General features: G+C 32.9%; 1 protein-coding gene across 5 annotated transcripts in view; it reads left to right on the forward strand.

Annotated features, from left to right (window-relative positions):
- LOC120770318 (nephrin) overlaps positions 1-10,904 on the forward strand; it is a 91,591-nt gene extending 80,687 nt beyond the window's left edge. For 2 of the 5 annotated variants that reach the window (XM_040097697.1, XM_040097696.1), the window contains exons 17-22: positions 284-450; positions 788-976; positions 3,836-3,984; positions 5,844-5,955; positions 6,054-6,241; positions 9,560-10,904. In XM_040097697.1, coding sequence (XP_039953631.1) covers positions 284-450; positions 788-976; positions 3,836-3,984; positions 5,844-5,955; positions 6,054-6,241; positions 9,560-10,141 — 1,387 coding nt within the window. In that variant the 3' untranslated portion in view covers positions 10,142-10,904. Of the gene's footprint in view, positions 1-283; positions 451-787; positions 977-1,576; positions 1,727-3,835; positions 3,985-5,843; positions 5,956-6,053; positions 6,242-9,559 lie in introns of all 5 variants that reach the window. The other 3 variants (XM_040097700.1, XM_040097698.1, XM_040097699.1) reach the window with 3 other exon arrangements.
- Positions 10,905-21,952: the final 11,048 nt, after the last annotated feature.

The following is a 21,952-nucleotide window of genomic DNA, read 5'->3' on the forward strand; positions in this document are numbered from 1 at the left end:
CAGAAAGTACTTAAAGAACATATTCAAACTTTAATACCCGCAAAATACTGAAGACAAGTGGTCTTGATATGATCTCTGATTCTGACATTTATTTATACTGTAATAAAGAATGTCTGTGATAAGTAGCCGATAGCAATTCATAATATACTTAAAATAAATGTGGGAATAACTCCTTATATACTCAATTATTTTTATTTTCTTAAGACTTTTACTTTTTTATTTAATGTAACATGCTTCGATAAGTAATGATAATTCTTATTTATTTGCATTCTGCCTTATTCAGAGAGGCGAACCGAGAACAATACAAATATATCGACAGCTTACCAAATAGCCACAAGTTGACCATCAGTGGTTTAAAAACCAACACACTGTACTTATTTTCGGTGATGGCATTCAATGATTTGGGTAACAGTAAATATTTACCCGATTTACAACGTGCACAAACCAAAGGTAAGATACATACCTATAAACATTTAAATTCTGATTTGTTAAATGTTAACATTGCGGAAGAAAGTCATGTGATTATGATCAATATATTGAATAAATGTAGATGTCAATTACATAGATGTGTTCCTAAACAAACTTTACTTGTTATTTTATTTTTCGATAAAAGCTAAAGTATAATTAACGTATTAAAAAATTTAGCTAAGGAAATATATAAACGACCTTTTAAAATATTTCCCTTATTAATCATCTTAAAAATGTTAATGCTGCCTTTGGATTTTTACTACAATCACAACAATACCTAATAAAATGTGATCACTTGAAACGAACAATAATCAAATAGAAGCTCCACCACCTTCGCAACCAGCCTCATCGTTAGGAGGTCCACCGACGACTACCTCAACACCATTGGGAGGAACTTCTGGTTTACTTCTTTTAGTAGGCGTCGTTTCAGGTGTCACGGTAGTTTTATTAAATGTTTTCATTATCGGATGTTGCCTGCACAAACGAAACCAAAAACGACTTAAGCGAGGTATTTTATCACTGATGGAATATTTATTTTTATTTTGAATACGATCGGGGTGTTGTCCAAAAAGAAACGGTGAATTATGTATAAGTGTAGTTAAATGTCTTTAGTAGAGATTCGTCGAACGTTCGTTTTTATTGTAAATAAATCTACACAGTACCAGAAAACTTGTACACGTACATCAGTTTGCATGGACGTGAAATGTTTAGTAATAGTTTTTTCCACAAAGTCGAGCAATTTTTAATTGTAAAGTGTCCCACATTTTATAAATAAACTCTCAAATTCCCCATTTTTCAGGAAGTTAAATATATAGTACATATGTATATATATTAAGTAAATGTGATTAGTCAAGTTACCAAACATTCAATTTTAGAGAGACTTGTTTAAGAAACACTTATCTTATAATTTTTTTTATTTATTATTATATTTATTTCCATTCGAGCGTGAAATGCTCGTAGTTAACTATTTAATTTCCAAATTTCTTAATTTTTACTACCATTAATACTTTTTTATTATAATTGTTTTCTTTTTATGTATTCGTAACCGCGTTTACTCCTTGATTTGTTTACGTCGTTGTTTTCGGCTTTAATTTTTATGCGATTTAAGAAGGATTGGAAATATCAACTGAAGAATTAACTGAAGATTCAAGTACTCCCAGTCTTGTTATATTGGGAATATCAATGTCAGCGTTTGGATTTTTGATAGTCAATGCTGCTTTAGTCGCTTGGTTCTTTGTTCACAATCGACGCAAGAAAGGTTCGTTTATCCGTTTATCTATTTGTGTTTTTATTTGATATATTTTTAATTATTAATTTTTAAACGAGAAGTTACCAGCGCTCTTTCGAAGATCAATTAGTCTGTAAGAAATGTAGTACAACTAAAAACTTGAGTTTGTTGTAGACCATATAAAAATACAAATTGACAAATGCATATATTTGATTTAATCGCAAATCGATCACAACTTGTTTTAAACAAGTAAAGCAGGGCTACGTTCGGGTGCAACCGAACAATTTATACTCTCGCAATTTGCAAATGTCAAAAGCGGGCAACATGTATAGTATGTTACAAAATTTAGTTTTAAAAATTGTCGCGTTATAATTCAACATGTATTATTCGAAGAAACCCAAAATCAAATACATTACCCCATACCAACATACGTATAAACGGTATAAAATCAGGTGAAGAGTCAAAATGAAGAACAAGTTTCCAGCAATTTTATAAAGACAACTCACACGGTGACCGGTATATTCAACATAAAGTCTGCTAGAATAACGAAAATCATTATAATGGGTTGTCAAAAAAGTCTTGCGGTATTTTTATTGAATTTTTTTTTTTATTGAAATTGAAATGAATTTTTGATGACTCATGCCCAGCTTTTGACCGATGCTACGGCTGCTACTATGCCGGTCTCTTTCGACCAATTCAGCGATTTTATCGCAATTTTCGATGACAGGCCTTCCGGAGCGTGGCGCATCTTCGACCACCTCTACACCAGAACGAAAACGTTGAAACCATCGTTGTGCCGTGGAAATGGAAACTGTATCCGGTCCATAAACTGCACAAATTTTATTTGCGGCTTGAGATGCATTTTTGCCTTTATCGTAGTAGTACTGTAAAATATGCCGTATTTTCTCTTTATTTTGCTCCATGTTTGCAACGCTATAACTAGCGAAAATACCGCAAGACTTTTTTGACAACCTATATAAAGAATATGAAGCTTGGGGTTATTCGTAGACTAATTTCACATATACATATATTCAATATTATGCGTTCACTTAATTTTTGGTGATGATTGTTTTTCTTAAAGCACATCTTAGATATACGTCTTGGCCGAAATATGGTATACGATATTAATTCAATACGAGGTTTAAAATTCGTATATTGGATATGAATAAGTTTATACAAGTTTGAAATTCGTATATGAGATTAACATATATGTTCATGTATGTGGGCTTAGAGTAGTATTCACCCGATTTTATTCATTTTAGGCACAACAGAAAAATTTTAATAGTGAGAGTCGCTCTTTTGATTTCCTTAAGATATCTCAGACGTTGACTGGTATATCGGTATTAAGTCAACCGGAAGTTAATTTAAGTATTGATTTACCCTGTTTTGACTCAAAGACGCACTATTGTCTGAAAGATATTCTTTCTGAATGTCAATAATTCGCCTCAGAATATTTCTATTATTTCTGTATAAAGTCAGTTTACATGTTCAGTAGCTAGGGTCCGATAATTTTTGGCCATAATATAGCAACCTCACTAGATTTGTTTAAAAAGTTTTTCCCATCACTTTATTGTTACTTGATATATATCATGTGAACTGGAATATTCGAATGAAATTTAAAATTTTATATATGGAAATTTGCCATGGTTATGGTCCAATTACGCAATGTTTTACAACGTAACAGACGAACAAATTTCAGATCAATTAACCATTTTGTATTTTTATTTGGAGCTCAGTTAAAGCCGTTTATATGGTTTCATATAACGGCATTATGTGGGCGTAACCATGGTCTGATTCCAAGGACCATTCATCCATACATCGCACTTTTAACTCAAATTATTGCTTGCGCGGATAGACAAATCGACCGACAGACACTTGGAATTCAACTCAACAAGTATTAGGTGAACATAACTGCATTAACGACTATTGCGAGAGTATAATGAATTATTAGGCATGTAAGAATTAAAATCCCATTATGTAATAAAAAAAAATTAGTTGACATTTTGTATAACAAATACATATGTAAATATAACTCATCATAACCAGATTTTGTGAACTATCTCAGATAAGGGGATTTTTTCAACAATTCTGTATTTACTAATTTTTGTATTCAAACTGTGATTATTTTTATACAAACAGCTGAGAATGATAACCAACCAGGCAAAACAGCAACAATCGAAATGTATGCGCCAAGTTCCTATAACGATACAGTTACCGGTGAAACATTATCAAGTGTTTCCGAAAAGAGTGAATCATACTCAAATGATGGCAGTCAAATTGAATATACAGTAAGTGTAAATTATAAAAAATATTGACAAAACATACAAATATGTAATACATTTTATTTCTTTGACTGATACAAAAAATCTTAACAAAAGTCACTGAAGTGAATTCGAAAAGTAAATATGTATCTTTATCGTAATACCCCAGAAATGTCATTGTCTTCACTCCACTTTTGTTACGTCGTTTACCTCGCTCGTGCAATACGAACTAAAGAGTACTATTTGTAGTTGTGTCGCTATTGCTGAAATAAATCTTAATTTTTCTGATGTGTTCTGCGAAGTTGTGTCTCTCTAATTTTAAAAGAGTGATAATTTGTATTATTTGAAATGTTCCACTTTTAATGAAATACTTGTGATTTTATTTTTATTTACAGAAATTGACCCCCTGAAAATTTGTCATTTTTCGAGTAGTGACTTTTTTGTAGTTAATGTTTCTAAACAAAATACAAAAATCATATGTGCCTTAATATGTATTTCACAGTAAGAAATGCTCAATTCATACGAAACATATTTTTTACATAAAATAACTTTTGACTCTCCAAAATAAAACCCAGAAAAGATCGTTACGCTTACTACTTACACGTCTACCGACACTCACCTTTGCTGGGAACTTATAGCGAACGTGGATGTGATGCGTGATGCGTGTATGCGCGCGGTGGAAGAACAAAAAAGTGCCGGTCTCCGCCCGTCGGTCCCTTTTGTTAATTATGTCCGATGTCCTCGTGTGTGGTGTATGATGCAGGTGTGTTGAGTGTGAGGTGTGGATCATGAATATGGTGTATGTAGATGTGTTGAGTATGATGTGTGGATGATATGGATTGTGTGAAGATGTGATGTGTTGTGTTAGAATTAGAGGGGGCGCAGAAGCTCATTTAACCACTATACTACTTGAATTGTTCAAAATATTAATAAAGTGGCGGATTCAGTGGGAGGAAATGGGGGAAATTCCGGCGGAATTGAAAGTTGACGAAGAAAAACCAAAAACCTGCGGCCGACAAACAAAACGCGAAAATTTTCGCGTGAGAATTTGCCAATAATATTACAGTCTCAGTGTACATTTCTCTTTTGGATACAATCCGCGAAGATTTGAAGACGCGCTTTTTTAGAGAAGTATTGGATGGATTTCAACTAAGTTTGCTGCTTCCAGAAAAAGTATGTGCTTTGAAAACCAAATGGAAAATCTTATTGACTGCTTGATATGGATTCAAAAGCCTTTGGATAATGACAACGTCGTGCGACGTTTAAAGCTCAAACGTAAACTTGATCACTGGCAGTGTCATTGGGTGCAGAAGCAAAAGTCAACAAGTTACCGACTACTGCATTCAAAACGTTGAAGAACTGCGATGTAGACCTATACTCCATAATTCAGAGGTTTCCTGCGAAATGCGAGCTCTGAACGCTCTTTTTCGACACTTCGCCGCATGAAAACGTGGCTGAGGACGAACATACTTCAAGATAGATTGATCGGCGTTGCTGCACACGCATCATGACATTGAAGTCACTGTATAAGAAGTTCTAAAGGATTCTCAAAACTTGCCCACATCGTTTTGTTTTGTGAAATTTTTCTATTCAATACACGAACTGAGTACATATTGTACGTTACAATAAAGTACTTATGTAACCCGCACGTCTACGATTTTTGTTTTTTCAGTTTTGTAGGATTTTATATAAGAAGGTCGATTTGAAATCTTTCCACCATGATTTTAAACTCTATAAAGATACAGTTTAATATAACAATCTCCACGTTTCAAGTAAATGTTAATAAACCCCCCACCCCCCCTTCCAAAAAAAAAATCTGATTCTGATTTAGAAAATTTTGTTTTAAAATCATTGATTTGACTACAAAACTATATATTTTCTTCAAGGATGAGGCACGAAAAAAGGCAGCTTCGACATATTTGGTAGAAAGCAGCGATATGCCACCTCCTCGTTATCAGAAAGATGGTACTATGCCGATAGTCTATCCAAGTAACATAGGTAAGTACGCTATTTTATTTGGATCTTGAAACTTACTACTTCTAGTATTCCAACTTAGGACTTTTTAAAAAATTAATATTTAATTTTTCAACTTACAGTCAATGCTCGAACATTACCACATCCCCGGCACCACAGTAATGTCACAAATATATTAGATCACCGAGCACACGATGATCAAATCCTTATAAACAAAGGCGTCTACATTCCGTCCCCTTCGCCAGCGCCGCCACCTGATGGTTCATATTATAATATGAATAGTGACAGATATCTTTCATATCCGCCTATGGTAAGTAGTTTTCGTTTGATTAATCAATATAATAATTTTGAGCAATTCATCGCTCTCCATAAATAACGACATACTTATATAGCTTAAATATTTTCGAATTCACGGAATAATTTGCTTGCATCCTACACCCTTAGAGCACTATTATGTTCTAAGGCATAATCCAATTGAACTCCATGAAACTTAACTGGAGTTCCACTTTGCAGAATAACTCCATTTTTTGCTAAAAACAATGATATTTACAAACCTAATTACTAAACTTATAGAATTCTATTTATTAGATACACATACAGAATATTGGATGAATTCAATGTAGTTAGCAATGCTATCACATAAATTCTATATTATATTATATTATTTTTGGATAATACGCTTGCTTTAACGCTTATGAATAGTCTAGTTTGAAAGTGCTAATTTAAGCCCTAAAGAATCATTCCTTTTAATTTATTATACTCTTGCAACCAATTGCTACAGAGTTATATAGTTTTGTTCACCTAACGATTGTGCGTATCACCTAAAGCTAAGCGAGATAGATATAGGGTTATTTATACATATATACACCCAGTCAAGAAAGTATCGGGAATTCCACTGACATAAACAGCTGCTATAAACATACTTGTTAACAGGTTGCGCTAACCTAGTAAAAAAAATTTGTCTGTTTTCCATATAAGAGGGAGATTTAAATGAAGAAATCCCAATACTTTCTGGATAGTGGTTAAATGATCAGCATGACGAGAAAAGTTGAAATTCGGTTGACTGTCTGTCGCCCCGTGGTGGCGCCATCTATATGTCGATTGATGCGTTAGAATCTGCTATTTTCATCGATTGTCCAGTGAGAATTTCATGGCATTTCATTAATTCGAAGTGAAGTTATTGCGTTTTAAGTGTCAGTATATTTGTGTTATCGGTGCGATAATGCGCTTCGAACAAAGAGCCAACATTAAATTTTGTTTTAAAATTGGTAAAACTTTTACCGAAACGTTTCAATTGATAAAACAAGCTTATGGCGATGATTGCCTATCCCGTAGCAGAGTGCACGAGCGGTTTCAACGTTTTCAAAGAGGTCATGAGGACATAAATTACGATCAACATGTGGGCCTATCAATATCCGTGATCACCGGAAATTCCATCGAAACTGTGCGTGAATTCATCAAAAATCAACCGAAATCATCATTGGAATTCATGGAAATGCAGTTGAACATCTCCAAAACATCGATTTATCGCATTTTGACCGAACATTTGGGCTTACGAAAGGTGAGTGTACGGTTTGTTTCGCACAAATTGAATGACGACCAAAAATTTCTCAGAATCCAATATTCGAAGGACGATTATTTGACCAAAAATCACATTTCAATCATTAACCACTCCCCGTATTCACCTTTTATGGCACCGTGCGACTTCTTCCTTTTCGGAAAAATGCATTTGCCCATGAAAGGAAAGCGTTAGCATACTGGCGGCCATACCGGCCAACGAGCTAAAACACTCGTTCGACATGCTTTTGGAGCGTGCAAAAAGGTATATTGAAGCAGAAGAAGACTATTTTGAATAAAATAAATTGATTTTGCCGAAAAAAACATTTGTTTGTTTTTTTTTTTAAGTCCTGTTTACTTTGGGACGCACCTTGTAGGTGTTTAAACATTTTTGGTTGGATTTGAACAATTTTCGGTCATAATATGGCATACACTAAGGGCATTATTTGTGCGCAGTTTTATCCCGATACACTAATTACTTCTTGATTTGTGTACTGGAAAGTGAAAGAATCAAATGGAATTTAAAATTGTGTTATTTATATGGGAAGTTGTCCTGATTTCGCCAGTTCTCGTACTGTGACATAGAAATGTGAGAATACGTACGAAATTTGGTCGAAATCGGTAAGGCGGGTTTCCAAGTATTGGATTTTCCTAAAAAGTGGGTGGTGTCACGCCCAAACTATCTCGCAGGTAAAGTTTAATGTTTCTGACGTATTTAGTTATTGCGCTTTTAGTAGTTTTGAAAAGTACTGTTATATTTCATCAATGTTAGATTTCATCCATTTTCTCTAACCAAATATGGTTGTAGCTTTAGTAGTTGAGGAGACATGTACATTAAAGTTATTGGGGGACAGGCCCACTTTTTCAAAATTTTTTTGCTCACAGATAATTTAGAGCTTAGTTAAAGCATTTAATAGGTTTTCGGTTAATGTCGCTTTGTATGCGTGGCGGTGGTCCAATTACGAACTTGTATTTATTTCTGTACTAAGGAACCGGCGTACCAAGTTTCATCAAGATATCTGTATTTTTTACTCTGGTTACAGCTTGCACGGACGGATAGACAGACAGTCACCCGGATTTCAACTTTTATCTTCATCCTGATCACTTATCTTTATACATACATATATAAAAAGTACGTGTCACGTTGTGTGTTCGCAATGGACTCCCAAACTACTGAACCGATTTTAGTAAAATTTAGCACACTGTGTTCGGTTCGAACCAACTTAGAGGATAGGATAGTTAAAATAATTCATTAATAAAAAATACAGCGAAAGCTCTCTTAAATGGAGTAATCCAGTAACCATGCACATTGTTGATGTTAACAAGTATAACCTATTAAGCGGACAACTCTGTTAACTGGACAGAAACGTTGGCAATCAGACACTGAGAAAGCAATTTCCAATGAAATTTATTTGTATAAACATATTCAAAATTAAACCTCAAGTACAATCTCTTGGATTCTTATACCGACAAAATCGTTTTCGCCTTTATTCGCAAAAAAAGTTTTAACTGTATTGAATAGTTTATTATATGAATAATAGTATAAAATGTATACCACAGCAATGCGTGGCCGGATCCCCTAGTATATATATATAACCCTATATCTATATGTTTTAGTTTCAGGTGATACGTACAACCGTTAGGTGATAAAAAAAACCATTATACTCTGTAGCAACGAGTTGCAAGAGAATACTAGTAAGACTAGTAAGAAGCATTATGGACAAATTTGATAAGCAATATCCCATATAAAATTCATAAAGTTGGTCCTTCATTATCTGAGAGTTATTTTAAGAATACAAAACAGATCTAACAATATCAAAACAAGTACGAGTATGTATACATAATATATGAAAATATTGCCATGCCATTGGAAATATCCTCAAATGAGAATGTTAATATATTTTTCTGATGTCATATGCAAAGATTTTATAATTATTATTACTGTAATTTTAAATATTATAGTCTTTTCTCATTTTTTATGTTTTTTCATCCAGTATAAGGGTCAATGATTTATAATCGAAGGGATATTTAAAACTTTCATGTATGCAATGTTTCTTTTTCTGCCCAACAGGATTATCCTCCTCAACTAGATTTTGCATCGCCTCCATTACCAATGGCACATCTTCAACCGATTACGCAGGCATCTATAATAAGTGGTAATGCCATCATTGGCAGTGGAAGCGGTACCCTTCGTAGAGGCATTATGCGTGGAGTTGTGGGAATGCCGCCTCCCGATGTTACTCAACTAACGAATACTAGTTTGACTGGTGCTAGCAACATCCAATTGCTTCACGAACTGCATCCAATAAATATTTCAAATAATTCATGCTCCACACAAACCACAAGCATTACAGGTAACGGGAGTATGATGTCAACGATTCCAAGCAGCACCTCCAAACAGCCTCAAAGTATACTTAAGGATCCAAATAGGTCTAAACCACAGCAACAGCTATTAAGTGCGAATCTAGTTGGTGTGGGTGTACCCACAGCTTCAGGTAGTCTTCAAATTCTCAATATTCCCACATCTGCTGGTATTAGTGGTAATCTTTTGATGACCGCGAGCGGGACATATGATCCGGCAAACCTTAGTACTTTCAATGCTGCTACTGGTACAACATTGGCATACACCGATGCCGATGGGCATTTAGTATAGCTGTAGGAGCGCACGGGATTACCGATGGAAAATACGCTAGCCGTAATTGATGACCCTTCGGCTCCCTCTGTTGTCAGGTCCAACACTACACGTTACTGACAAAGAAATACTCGTACAATTGCACAGGTCAAAGTGAGAAGATATTGCAGAAAATAGAATAATTAGGCAAGAGAAAAAGATACTGAGTTTAACAATAAGATTAGATTTAAGTTCATTTAATCAAATAGCCTAAATTAGTACTTACCAACGTAAAAGACCTGATGCTGGAAAGGTTGCATTAAAATAATTATAAGTATATAACAAGTACCCAACCAAATATAATCACCATTGTTTGAACTTTCCCGATAGCCATAAACAATTACTACGTGCAGACACCATAGAAAATTGTAAGGTTTGCTAAAGGGGCTCACTTATGAATTAGTGATTATCGTTCTTTATACTCTCACAACATGTTACACCGAGTGTAACAGTTTTTATTACCAAACGGTTGTTTGTAATTAATCGAGAGAGAGTCGATTTAAATTCAGGACGTCCGTGTATCCGTGCATGCGATAACTTGAGTGAAAATGAAAAAAATTGCAGATTAGCAAAATCGGAGCACTGTCACGCCCACAAAGTGCCTTTAAACAATATAATATAAAGTTCTGTAACTAAGTTATAAATGAATCTATATCAGGTTGTAAAATAATTTGGTCGTTTGATAAGAAAAACACAATTTTATTATTCAAAATACACTTTACTATTCAGTATAATCTCGCTGAACATTAATACACTTTCTTCAACGATCCTCCAATCTGTGGATCCCATCCCTGATGTGAGAATCCGGAAGGTCTGCAAAATACGCTTAAACAGCCGTTGTGACCTCTTCATTTGATGAAAAACGCTTGCCACGTATACATTTTTTGATTCCTGAAACAAATGGAAGTCGCTGGGGGCCAAATCTGGTGAATACGGTAGATGCTCCATCAATTCGAACTTTAATTTATGGAATTTAGCCATTGTCAAAATGCTCTTGTGACACGGTGCATTGTCCTGGTGAAAAAGGATTTTTTCTTCTGCAAACCGGGTCTTTTTTCACGATTTTTTTCTTCAACTGGTCCAAAAGGTTGTAATAATATTCAAAATTAATTGTTTTACCAGTTTGCAAGTAATCCGCAAACCAAATTCCTCTCGCATCCCAAAAATCTGATGCAATAACCGTCTTGGCCGATTCCCGGACACGAACTCGTTTCGAAGCCGAGCAACTAGGTGCACACCACTCTTCACAGCTTTCTAAAACCCAAAATTTCAATTAAAATATGGCTCACACTGCCTAATAAGATGTGTACTCTCAATCTCTCTCAGTCAATCGACGATCTTCCAAAATCATATCCTGTTTTTGGCTATGATTTCTGGTGTTGATGTGCTTTTTAGACGTCCTTCACGTGAATCGTCTTCAAAGCTTGTACAGTCACGTTTAAATTCAGCAATCCATCTTTCTACGGTTCTAATTGTAGATGAACAATCATTATACACTTTTAATATTCGTTCGTGAATTTATTTTCGTGCTACACCTTCCAAAAATAAGAATTTTATCACTTCACGATATTCAATTTTATCCATTGTAAAAAAATACGGTGACACGGTGCGACTAAATGGCTTGTAAACTAAGAATGAATTGACAGATTGAAATGGATCTTAACTTACGTTCATATGAAAAGTGTACCAACAAATTGTGGCCTAATAGCAACGCCCTCTCTTATCGAACGATAAATTGATTGAACAACCTGGGACATATTTTGAAAACCGCTAAAGTACGTTAGTTCGCTAAAGATTTTGCAGTTCGAATTGTATGAAATGGATGTATCTAAATTAGTATACAAAGTAGACTGTAGGTGTGGCACCACCTTCTTTTTTTCCCAGAAACAACTCAACCAAATTTTAATCAAATTAAATACCATTACCTTTGCATATTCCGTTACAGTTTAAAAATGAAAGAAATCAGAATACAACCACAGCTACTTTCTATATAACACAATTTTAATCTTTTTCGCTTACTGTGCAATAAATAAATCAACCACCAATGAAAATATTGAAATCAAACTTTGTACAATTAGTGCTTTTAAGGGTTGGTATCTATTTGAGTATGCAGAAAATAAGTTCAAAATTTGTACGTAGTTTTTCTACTGCTATTGATGAAGTTCGAAGCGTATACATATGTATATAAATCAAGTACCTCTTTCTTCATAAAAGCTACTAAACATTTTTAACACATTCCGTCCGTCGAAAAATCAACGTAGCATGCCCAATGCATATGTTGACGTAATTGTTTTAATGTCAAAATTAAATGCAATTCCGGGCTCGGTTCAATATTTCATTGACATTAGGCGGACACCTTTTCTTAACCATAATGTAGATTGGCGATGTCATTGAAATCAGCTTAAAACTTGGTCTAAGGGCAAAACCCTGTTATAACTATTCCCATCACTCTTTGTCTCCAAATGTAGTCAATTTATGTGAGTTGTATGTCTTAGTGGAAGAGTTTTAACAAAATGTTAGGATGGGTCAAAAAAGCGAATGTTGATAGACATAGAAGTGCTATCCAAGTATGAGCTCTTAATTATAACGGGAATGTCCTCCGCCTAATGGTTTTCTATTATTTATTATTATCAGTTTGAAAAATTTGTGTCGGGTTACACTTAAACTACCGAAGTTTAAAATGCCGACACATCAAAATACCGACAAAATTTAAATATGCAGCTAAATCAAAATGTCGGTTGTCAGAATTCTAAATTTCGAGATCCTAAGTAATCCTAACAGAGAATAAAATAAGAAAACTAATTGTTGTATTATGTATACGTGAATTTGATGGAGAGGTTGCGAGTCACATAAAGGTATGTGCACCCAAATGTGTGTACTTAGGAATATATGATGATGTAGACATAATAAGCACATTTCAATCTTTCAAGGGGCCTGAAAGCTCTAAACATGCATATGTATGTGCAAATAATACTGAAAAAAACTTTTCTGATGGCTTGAAAACTTTCATTAAATAAGTAATGCGCATTAAAAGTATGGTATCCTGCAAGTGTCTTTAAACAGCAATCACTGTGAATGGTAATTTCAGGCATTCTCAAGAAAATTAAAGAAAAATATAGTTACAAAGTCTATGCAATGAATTTTCATTAACTATAGAATATACTAAACTCAAAAAAGTTAATTAAAGTATAATGTGAAGATCTTTTGTTGCATCAATTTTAAAAAATGTAGCCTCATGTAAAAATTTTAGTATAATTGTGAGAGCACGTGTATGTAAGCATGCAAAAATGACAATAATACACTATTTTTTTGATAATTTCTTCTACAGATAATTTGACACAATTCTGTATCTATAGGCTTTTAAATAGTTTTTTGTTATCTTATTTAATTCCATAACATCTCTAAAATATTGTCCTGAATTCTCAAGTTGAGTCGAGTAATAGTTTTTCTCGCAACTGAGTTTCCAAAGTCGGTTGACAAGATTCCTCGCGAACTTCTCAACCGATCTTAATGAAATTAGATTTGGTGGGTCAAAAAAGCGAATACTTTTTTCCGTTTGGTACTCTGGAAAGCCGTTCTTAGGCTCCCTTACGAAAATCTCTCCAAGCATGAACTCTTAATCGCAACGGGAAGGTCCAACGCCTTAAAGTTTCTGTTATTTTTCTTATTATCTGATAGAAAAATTCAAATCCAGCTTCCAACTGCTTAAAACATATCTCGTTTAATAACGAATTTTTCATAAACCTAATTGTTTAAAAGACATTAACGGTTGAAGTTTGATTATTTTAAGACAAATTTCTTTTTTTCTCTGAAAAAAGCCTTTATAATTTTTCGAATAAGTTAAGCGTTCAGGAGATATCCTTCGTATAAAGTCAACGACAAAAAAATAAAAAAAGAAATAAAAATAAGAAGCCATTTTTGTTGAGCAGAAAATTTTCTCCTAAACTGATATTTTTCCAATTTAAAATTTTTTTTTCACTGATTTATTAAATTTATTCCTTAAAATAATCAAACTAAACCCTTAATATCTTTTAAACGGTTAGGCTTTTATATATAAAAAAAATTGTTAGAGACGATTATGTAGAGCATTTAAATTCCTATAAAATCTATGAAACGAGATTGAATCAAGTAAATAGAAGCTAGATTCTTCAGAGCTGTCAAAAAACCTATTTTTCAGAGTACCAAGCGAAAAATTGTTTTTTTTTTAACCCACCCGAGTGTGCATGTACTCTTTAGATGACAATATTTATGTGGTCGAACTATAGAACGCATTTACAATGTGCATCAAATGTATTTTCATTAAAAGTGAAGGTAAAAATAATCTAACGTAATATATAATATATTGGTTTGGTACTTGTTAAATATTTGACTATAATACATACAAACCTTTAGACGTAAAGCAATTTAAGGAGAAAACGGAAATTTGCCAAAAGCCGACTGAAGTTTAATCATATTATGACTAACTAAATAAACAAAAAATGTTGATTAAAATTTAAACAATTAGTACATTTTTGTATATAATATTTAAAAATTCTGTACAATTTTCGTATAACCGAAATATGAATATAAAGAACTTGAATTACTTATAGAACAAAATTTTGCAAATTTAAATAGATGACGAATCATGTTAATTAATAATTAGGATATTTGTATATTAAGAATCCGTTTAAAAAAATTTCCATTCATATTTATTAAGTATACTTACATTTGTTAAGATCTGCATTTATAATTCGTATCATAAATTAATTTGGAGTAAATAATGTGGGACCAGTTTTTATTACAACCTTTTGGAAAGAACAGTCTGACACACCGATCGATCAATCCACACTCAAGTTTGATGGCAGCGGAATAAATATAACTATATTTGTACATTCATATATTGAGTAGTTATGTAGTAGGAATTAAATTTTTTATAAAATCTTTAAATTGGCGTAAGATTATTATTATTTATCTATCTTGTATGTATCACCCAAATGCGTAGATCTCTTGTTTTAAATATGCAGACTTAAACTTACGTGAAAAAATTAATTCTTATCGAACAAAGCAGATTTAAGGTCCCTCAGCTTATATTTGGTAATTTTTAATTTTTCCTACACATGTATTTTTAAACATTGCCATAGTTGTAAGTTAGAGTAATATTGAAGAAGGTATCGGTAATCGTTGCTTATGTCTTCCCGTCTAAATTACCAAACAGCAGACGTAAACTCATTCATTAAGAAATCATGCAAACATTTTATAGTAATATTAATAATGAAAATAATAGTGAAAGTAACAACTATTAAGTCAGTGTGAAAAGTTTCAATTAAACCTCTGTTAAATAAATGTTCTTATTAAATTATATTTATATACAAATTAAATATATATTTACATACAATATAATAGTTTGGAAAGGAAGAAGAAACCGTTATAATTATTTCATGCTAGGTCATAAAGTTTTGTTCATAGTAATCTAAATTCTATCATTTCTAAATTATTCCTCTATACCATATATGTATATAGCAACGAGATGGTCATACACTATTTTAGTAAGAACTGATTTCTTAAACAAACAAATAAACTTTAAGAAGGACTTTTAAAAATTTTAAAATCCATTTTTTCCCCCTTCAACCTGTTAGCAGAAATCGAAATATATTTGCTAAACGCAATTTTACACATGTAAATCAAAACTTATACCCATGCATTTCTTTTTCTAAATGTATTTTTTTGAGCTTTCGATAACTGATATAATGCGAAACTAAAAGTTTTTTATATTGATACTCATAATGTAGTAATCGGAGGTATTCAATTTTATTCAACCCAAAGAGTAGAAAGTTTGTGGCGAAATTTGAAGCAAGTTCTTACCTTCAATATCGATATATACATACGAACATGTGTATATAGTACATACGTGTAAAAGTAGATTACATAATTTGCAACGAGATATGGTACGAATCGAGTACCACTACGCTAGCTATAATTAATCATCGCTAAATACTACCTGTCATCAAGGCTGAGAAACCCATTGAAATTGCTTAATTAACAATTACAAATTGCCTATTTTACGAATAAATTACATAAGCAACGGTGTTTTAAAAACAACGTAGCTATATTGCACTACAAGTGTATCTCACACAGAGTAGATAGCGTAGTGGTATTACATAACTTGGTTCAACGAAATAGTGTACGAATGCCCATTACATGTTTTAAATGGAGTAACACAGATTTTCAATCATACATACTCTTAAATAAACTAATATTATAATTTTCTGTTTTTAATACATTAACATATATACATAAATGAAATAATTTTTATCTCTTTCGATCCTGTTATCTACTAGATAAAAATTAAAGATTGCATTAAACACAATATAAAGTTAAACATAAATCTCAAGAATAATATTATATAAAACAATGAGCTAAAAAACGAATTAAGAATAAGTAATATGTAAAGATTTTTATTATTAAAATTGCCAAAGAGTTTTTAAAAAAGTTTCTTAGGTAATTGTATATTCGCAATTTAAAACATAAAACTAAAAATTTTACTAAGAAATTAAGTTTCACGAAAGTCATTAAACAAATATAAATAAGAACACATATGTACATTTGTAAGTATAAATAAATACAAACATTTATGATACGTGTATGAAAAAACATTCTTATCAATATGTATGGAAATGTGCTATAGTTTTTAAATAAAATTACATAAATACAAAATATTTATCTGTATAAAAATTTTGATTATGGTTTTCAGCAATGAGTGGTAAACACTTTTGTTCAGCAGTGGATTATTCCCCAGATTTATCAGTTTTATTTGTTTTTCTATAAATATATCGATTTTCTATAAATGGATAAGGAATCATCTAACAAACTCGCCAAAAGCGATGGAGGTCTCCATTACTCTTACAATGTAACAGGTCAATTGAAAAGTACCCGGCTTACCATTAGATGATACGCTGATTATAGCGACCCTCCGACTTTTTGGTTCCATTTTTATACTTTTGCAACATGTTGCTACCAAATTTGGCACAATTCCGATTTCTTTGGCGCCGAGATTTGAAGGTACCGTTGGAAAGAGGAAGTCCTCCTGATTAAAAAATATATAGGGTTATAGGTACCGCAAACGCTTAGTTTACGAGATATTCGACCTTAAAGTTCAAAAATTCCCAAAATTCGAGCATTTCAACAAGCTATTTTACCGCATTAAACACACTTTACTCACATTTTTCACTTCAAATTAATTAATTTAAACTATAAACTTTTAAATAAATCCACATTTTACACTTTTAACAGTTTTTTACCGAAGAAATCTTTATTTTAAAAATTACATTTTACACTCGTAGTGAACATCATGTGTGTGCTAAAATTACGACGAAATGGAGCGCTGCCATGTGATAATAAGGAAATTCGCTGAAATGCCTTTTTCCCAAAAATTCCTCTATCCATTCATATGGATATGTTCTTTATTTAATTTAATAAACAAATATGTAATATTATATACTAATATTATATAATAATATTTAACCATTTTGTAATGAAAACTCAAAATTTGTTTGAATATTAGTGCAAGATAACCAAAAAATATAACCACTTTATAACGAAACTCAATATATTTTTTTTATTTTAACGCAGAAAGGAGTACTATGCGAAAGTACTTCAGTAACCCCGGGTATTCGCTCGACCAGGGTTATTTTTTTAAAGCGCGGCCGAAGGCCGCCAACGCAGAAAGGACTATTACGCGAAAGTACTTCAGTCACCCCGGGTATTCGCTCGACCAGGGTTATTTTTTTAAAGAGCGGCCGAAGGCCGCCAACGCAGAAAGGACTATTACGCGAAAGTACTTCAGTCACCCCGATATGATATAAATTTTACAATATTATTATAGATTTTTACTTATTTATTTTTATTAAACATAAATCGCATATTATACATATACATACATATGTATAGTATATATGTATATATACATACATATGTATATAAACAAAGAAAAATCGTTAAGAATCCTACAAATTTGGTGTTTGAGATGTGGCAACGCTCGTTTTCCTCATAATTGTAAACAATCTAGCCTTTGCAACGATGAGTGTTCTAAGTGATTTTTAAATTAATAAATATAGGTAAAATATTACAAAATAAAAGTGAAATGTGAACTTATTTCAATCTTTAAAGTGTATATTTAAATATAACAAGAGAAAAATGTGAAAAAATGTAGAGAAACATTGAGAAATAACATGTTTTCTTAGTGCAAATTTTTGAATTTTTAAACGTGAATATTTCAAAAAATATTAGTTATTTTTACATTATTTTCGGATATTCCTCCTCTGGAGAAGCTACCCTATCCGCACATACCCCATTTATATGGAAATTCGTTTTTTTTACCCCGCCGCCAAAGTAATCGGAATCGTGCCCCAAATATAATAGTTTTGTTGACCTAACTGTTGTTTGTATCACATACATATAAAAGATCAGGATGAAAACGTTAAACGAAACTTTATAAGCCGCAAATTGAAATAATAAACTAAAATTTCGCACAACGAATTTTAACAACCCTGCCCACTTTCCTTTTAACGTTTTTATTAAAAACGACTAAAAGTGGGATAAATCGACAATTAAATTCGTCAGAGACATTAATTTTTACACTCCAGATGGTATGAGAAGGGTTTATAGTAGTAACACAAAGTGAAATTCCATATGATTCTTATACATTCGGTATACAAATAAAGCGGGATACACTTAAAATATCGAAGTTCAAAATATCGATCTTTTAAAATACCGACAAAATTTAAATATACAGCTAAATCAAAATATCGACAAATCAAAACACCGACAAACCAAAATGTCAACATGTCAAAAATATGTTATCTATCGTGTCCATATTTTTACTATGTGAACAGCAAAAGGGGATGAGCCACCTTTTCTGCCGTAGCACAGAAAGAGAATTATACTGATTAACGGTTATGATACTGGTTAGTGGTGCTTTCTACTTTGGGAATCAGGAACGATATTAATAACTTTTTTTATTAAGTGTGTATCTAATTTTAGGATTTCTTTTGTCCGTATCTTGAATTGTCGTCATTTTCAATTTTCCAAATCGAATTGAAATTGTTCAAACTATAGACATGCACCCCAGTACCTAAAGGTGACTTTTGTTTACCGAAATATTTATTTTAGTGCTATAAGCCTAATATAAAAATTTTCGAACTTACGGGTGACTTTATACCGCGTACATCGACCAATATGAGAGTTATCTTAATCAGCCCTATTCTGCATTTCGACTCGAATTGAAATTTTTTCAGTTTGGCAACTTTGGTATTCAGCGTTTCGATTAGTTTCGATCAACCTTCGAAATTTCCAATTTTATGTATTCTACATTGCGATCGTATTTCCGTTTTTGTAAGTTGAAATTTTGTTGGCGGAGAGCGGTTATATTTTGGTTTTAGTGTACTTTAACAATATAATTTTCCCAAAAATGTAAGTAAAATTTGTTGTTGATAGTTTTAAAAGTCACCAACATGATTTATTTGTGCTTTGTAAAATAATCGATTTTTTGAATGTCAAGAATCGATTCTTAATCGACTTCGACTACTGAAGATCGATTCCGAAAAATCGATTCTTTTACGAGAAAACTCGATTTTCGAGTAGAATCGGAATCGAGTTTACCATCCCTACTGGCAGCCATCGCGTGCACATATAATATCCTCCGCACAATAACCACCACAAAAAAAATGATTTTTTTTCCATGTAATTTATATGAAAAATAGGCACCTCTTAATATTAATATTAAGAGTTCATCTTTTGAGTGACTTTCTTTTTCACATTTTCGAAAGTTTTTAGCCTGTTTTTCAGTTGGAAAAAAAGGTTGACTCAGAATGACACACCCTATTGGTGATGCTATGTGAGGTACCTTAATGAAAGTATTTAAGTGGTATTGGTAAAATAGATAAAACTGATTAAGAATTATTTAGTATAATTTTCCCTTTGATTGCACTCCATTCACGATTTTTTCGAACAATGAACCACCATTTCATGCGTATCCCAAAATACAGACACTGTGCCAGCTGACTTAACGTTTTCTATGCTTTTGAGTGGGTTCATTGTATGCAGTACACTCGGATGCACTTCGGAATGAAATGGTGAAGCCATGTTTCATTCGTTGTCACCAATCGAAAAAAATTAAGTCTTATTACGCTGAACATCTCCAAACACTGCTCCGAAGCATCAACTCGCCGTTGCTTTTGGTCAAAACTGAGCTCGCAAACTAAGAATCCAACAGCTGTCAAATTTATACACGTTCCTTGGAAGGATAGGACTAACTATAAACCATACGGATTTATGTCTAGTTGCGCTTTCTAGGTGTCAGGTCAGGGACTTTTCAATTGACCTGTTAAGTTTTACGGCGAGAGATTGTATTGCCTGGAAAGTGAAATTTGTAATTATTTACAACCCTTTTGCGGAAGGCTAGTGGATTATAGTTGCTGTTATGCTTGTGTTGTTTATTGAAACTATGTATATTGTTATTTTTGCAACCAATTTTCCAGATCAATTTTAAACCATTTAACCTTGCAAAAATTGCCCATTTTTTACATGACATAAGAACAAAAAAATGCCCATTCGCAGTTTCCAGCATTGAGCTTTACACCATTGAACGACTCATAATAATTAGTAGAAGAACTTAATTTAGAATAAGGAAGGAACAGCTAAGTGCATTTTATAGTACAATTATTTAATTTTAATTAAATAAAGTAGGTATTTATTGATAGAATTCTATTCATAGCTCGACTGTTGAAATCAGACTGACTTATGTTTACCATAAGGCGATGAGTTAAATTCCCGGGAGAGAACATATAACGGAAAAATAATACAACAAAGTAGTATATTATATGAACATATATTACTCCTCCCACCACAGGAAACAGTAATATCCTTATTGCGTTACTATACATAAAATTAGTAAATTAGCGCGATATCTGAATTTGGTATCCCGCAAAACTAATACAGCTGTGTAAACTGACGTTGAGTAATACCAAAAGCTCCGTCAGGGTCGGGAAGGACCTCTCCGAGCCGTTCGATACCAAACGAGGTTTCAGATGAGGCGACTCCCTTTTGTGCGACTTCTTTAATCTACTCTTGTAGAAAATAATTAGAGCTGCAAAACTAAATAGGAAAGGTACTATCTTCTATAAGAGTATACAACTGCTAGCGTACGCCGATGACATCGCTATCATTGGCCTCAACAACCGCGCCGTTAGTTCTGTTTTCTCCAGAATAGGTAAGGAAGCAAAGCAAATGGGTCTGGCAGTGAACGAAGGCAAGACGAAATATCCCCTGTCATCAAACAAATAGTCGTCGCACTCGCGACTAGGCACCGACGTCACTTTAGACAGTCATAACTTCGAAGTCGTAGATAATTTTGTTTATCTTGGAACTAATATCAACACCAACAATAATGTCAGCCACCAAAAATACTGTCAGCCTCGCAATCTAACGCAGAATAGCTATTGCCAACAGATGTTACTTCGGACTGAGTAAGCAATTGAGAAGTAAAGTCCTCTTTCGTCGAACAAAAACCAAACTCTATAAGTCGCTCATTATTCCCATCCTGCTATATGGTGCAGAGGCATGGACGATGACAACATCTGATGAGTCGACGTTACGAGTTTTCGGAAGAAGGGTTTTGCGGAAGATTTATGGTCCTTTGCGCATTGGATTTTGGTACTTTAATGCTTTTCGAATTTTTTTCTTCGTTTAAGTTGGTTTCAATATTTCTTCCTTTACGATTCTTAAATTTAATTACAAAATGTTCATTATCGTCTGCTG

Source organism: Bactrocera tryoni, chromosome 3, assembly GCF_016617805.1.
Source record: "Bactrocera tryoni isolate S06 chromosome 3, CSIRO_BtryS06_freeze2, whole genome shotgun sequence".
Lineage (NCBI taxonomy): Eukaryota > Metazoa > Arthropoda > Insecta > Diptera > Tephritidae > Bactrocera > Bactrocera tryoni.